A 3,326-nucleotide genomic window follows, 5' to 3' on the forward strand; every position below is an offset into this window, starting at 1 on the left:
ACCCCCCATGTTGGACACAGACCATGTTGATTCCATGAAAATGGGGTCAGGGCAGGGAATAAACGGGATTCGCTGCTTCTCAAGGAGCTGAAGCCACTCAAGGAGCTCCTGGTAGGATGAGAAGAGGACTTGGAGCATTGAGACGAAGCCTGTAACCTCCAGCCTGGAGGCCCCAGAGGGGGTGGAGAACTTCCCACCTCCTATGAGAAGCTCCAAACCCTCCCTGGAGGAACCAAAACCACCTGGTTTGGCCCCAAATTGTCCTTGGGGTCACTCTGAGGTGGAGATTCTGACTTTATCTTCTAGAGGTTGAACTTCATGTCCAGGATGGCCTGGTGGAGGTCGGAGTCCAGGGGGACGTAGGACTTCTGGGAGTCGTGGCGGAAGAACAAGGGGTCGGAGATGGCCTTGGGGTCGAAGCCTTCACGGACCAGCTTGGCCTTGAGCTGCTTGAAGGTCCCGGTGATCTCCAGGGCGTCCTGGGGAGATGGGGATGGGGAGAACATGGGGATGGATGGAGGAGGATCCATGGATCTAAGGGCTGAGGTTCTGCTGAGGGACATGGATCCACGGGCTGAGGTTCTGCTGAGGGACATGGATCCAAGGGCTGAGGTTCTGCTGGGGGACATGGATCCAAGGGCTGAGGTTCTGCTGAGGGACATGGATCCAAGGGCTGAGGTTCTGCTGAGGGACATGGATCCATGGGCTGAGGTTCTGCTGAGGGACATGGATCCATGGGCTGAGGTTCTGCTGAGGGACATGGATCCATGAATTCCTCAAGTTGAGCTGGGAGAGGTTTAAATTGGGTTCTGGGGATGCTTCCTTCACTGAAAGGGTCATCAAGGACCTGGAAGAGGATTTCTGGGGCCGTGGTGGAACCTTGATCCCTTCTGAAAGCCCTGGAGATGTGGTGGGGTCGAGAGTTTTGGGTTTAGGGTTGGACTTATGACCTTCAACATCTTCCAACCTCAACATTTCCATGATGGACAAAGCTCCTCGGCCTTGGGAGCTTCATCCCAAGGATCCTTTGGACGAGGAAGCCCACAAACCCCAGGAGAACCCAGGGCCACCAACCTGGATGCGGATGAAGCGAGGGGCGGCGTAGCCGGGCAGCATCTCCTGGGTGAAGGCAAAGAGCTTCTCGCCCTGGAAGGTTGTCCCGGGCCTCAGGCAGATGGCGGCCATCCCGCACTTGCCCTCACACCCTGCAAGGAGGCCACAGGGGGCTGGGGGCCACCACGATCCACTTCTACTCGTCCTGGTGGCCACAGGGACCATCACCAAGACCTGGTGGTTGCCCAGAACCCCACCAGCTGCTCCTTTTCTCCAACCAGTCCCAGTTTTACTCTTTCTGGAGGCCACATGGACCTTGATGAAGGCACCAGGTGGACCCAAAACCATCTTGGATGACTGCGTTGACCATTTTGGCCTCCTTGGTGGCCACTTGGACCACGATGGGACCTCCCAGTGAGTCCCAAACAGCACCAGGTGCTTCTTTTGGGCATCTGAGGCTCTTTTTGCTCTTCCTCGTGGTCACATGGACCATCACCAAGACCTGGTGGTTGCCTAGAACCCCACCAGCTGCTCCTTTTCTACAACCAACCCCAGTTTTACTCTTCCTGAAGGCCACTGGGAGCATCTCAAGGCTTCTTGGTGGCCACTGGGAGCATCTCAAGGCTTCTTGGTGGCCACTGGGAGCATCTCAAGGCTTCTCGGTGGCCACTGGGAGCATCTCAAGGCTTCTCGGTGGCCACTGGGACCATCTCAAGGCTTCTCGGTGGCCACTGGGACCATCTCAAGGCTTCTCAGTGGCCACTGGGACCATCTCAAGGCTTCTTGGTGGCCACTAGGAGCATCTCAAGCCTCTGTGGTGGCTCCTTATGTGGATAAAACATGAGCAGGTTCTTCTTTTGATGCGATTGACTCACCTGGCACGGCCTGGCACGGCCACCCCGTAGACGTTGACCTCCTGGATGAAGTCGACCATGGCCAGAGCAGCTTCCACCTCGGTCGTGGCCATGTTCTCCCCTTTCCACCTGGAGAAGACACGAGGTGAAGCCATGAGGGTGGGATTTGGCTCAGAGGAAGGTCTCGTGAGAGCCACCAACTCACCAGAAAGTGTCCCCCACGCAGTCCTGGAAGTAGATGAACCTTTCGTGGTCGATCCAGAGGAGGTCGCCGCTGTTGAAGTAGGAGTCACCCCGGACCAAGACGTCCCTCAAGATCTTCTTCTCGGTCTTCTCAGAGTCCCCCGCGTAGCCGTGGAACGGGGTGTTCTGGGTGATCTTGACGACCAGCAGCCCAGTCTCCCCTGGGAAAGAAGGATGGAAGCTCGTCAGAAACCTCCTTCCGTGGTGGGGAAGGTCCTCTCCATGCCCACCAGGGATGATTTTCCTGGTTCTTTGAGCGATCTCTGGTGGCTTCCACCATGAATCACGTTCCTGATTCTGTCATTGAGGGATCTCTGGTGGCTTCCACCATGGTTTATGTTCCTGTTTCTTTCTTTAAGGGTTTTCTCACCAGGGTTTTGAGGACCAGGAGATGTTTTTGATGGATCTCAACGCCCCGCCTTCCCCAAAACACCCTTGGAAACTCTTCTTACCGGGCTGGACTTTGATGCAGAGACCTCGCTGGTCCCGCTGGGGCTCGTCCTCCTCCACATTGTACTTGATCAGCCTGAAGGGTGTGAAGGGCTGGGGGACAGAAGAAGGAGACAGACGCCTTTCTCAGGGCTCTGGGGGGACGTCCAGGTCTCCACAGACGCCCCCAAATGAGCCTTTGAGTCAACGGAGGCCAATGAGGTAGAAGGGGCGGCTCGGGGGGTCTTGGAGACCCTCCTTGGTTCATCAACCCCACCTTAAGGAACCTTCTGGATGCCCCCAAACCATCATCACCACCTTGAGGCTCCATCATCATCACCTTGAGGCTCCATCATCATCACCCTGAGGCCTCCATCATCACCCCCTTGAGGCTCCATCATCACCCCCTTGAGGCTCCATCATCACCCCCTTGAGGCTCCATCATCACCCCCTTGAGGCCTCCATCATCACCACCCTGAGGCTAATTTATCCTGCTGTGCTTCTGATTGCCCTCGCCCCGTTCACTTCTAGATCAGCTCCCCACTCACCGGCAGGCTAGAAGGCCTAGACTGAAGAGTCAAGTTCATATCTTCTTGCCCTTTACTGGAAGCCACTGAGGGAGCAGACGACGCCTGGGACCCAAACGAGTCTTGAGATAACTCCTGAAACAGCAAGAAACACCAAAAAAAACCCCACAAATGGGAATAAAATCAAGGCTCTGCTGGAATCTCTCTGGTATATTCTTGT

At 56.0% G+C, this 3,326-nt stretch overlaps 1 protein-coding gene across 1 annotated transcript; it reads right to left on the reverse strand.

Moving 5' to 3' along the window:
• Positions 1–302: 302 nt before the first annotated feature.
• LOC138733951 (long-chain fatty acid transport protein 2-like) lies at positions 303–2,913 on the reverse strand. Its single transcript, XM_069881473.1, has 6 exons — positions 2,857–2,913; positions 2,603–2,693; positions 2,113–2,311; positions 1,939–2,036; positions 1,075–1,205; positions 303–479 (listed from the first exon to the last, which is right to left on the reverse strand). The coding sequence occupies exons 1-6, from the start codon at positions 2,911–2,913 to the stop codon at positions 303–305; spliced, it is 753 nt and encodes a 250-aa protein (XP_069737574.1).
• Positions 2,914–3,326: the final 413 nt, after the last annotated feature.

Source organism: Phaenicophaeus curvirostris, unplaced genomic scaffold (assembly GCF_032191515.1).
Source record: "Phaenicophaeus curvirostris isolate KB17595 unplaced genomic scaffold, BPBGC_Pcur_1.0 scaffold_50, whole genome shotgun sequence".
In the NCBI taxonomy this organism is placed as follows: domain Eukaryota; kingdom Metazoa; phylum Chordata; class Aves; order Cuculiformes; family Cuculidae; genus Phaenicophaeus; species Phaenicophaeus curvirostris.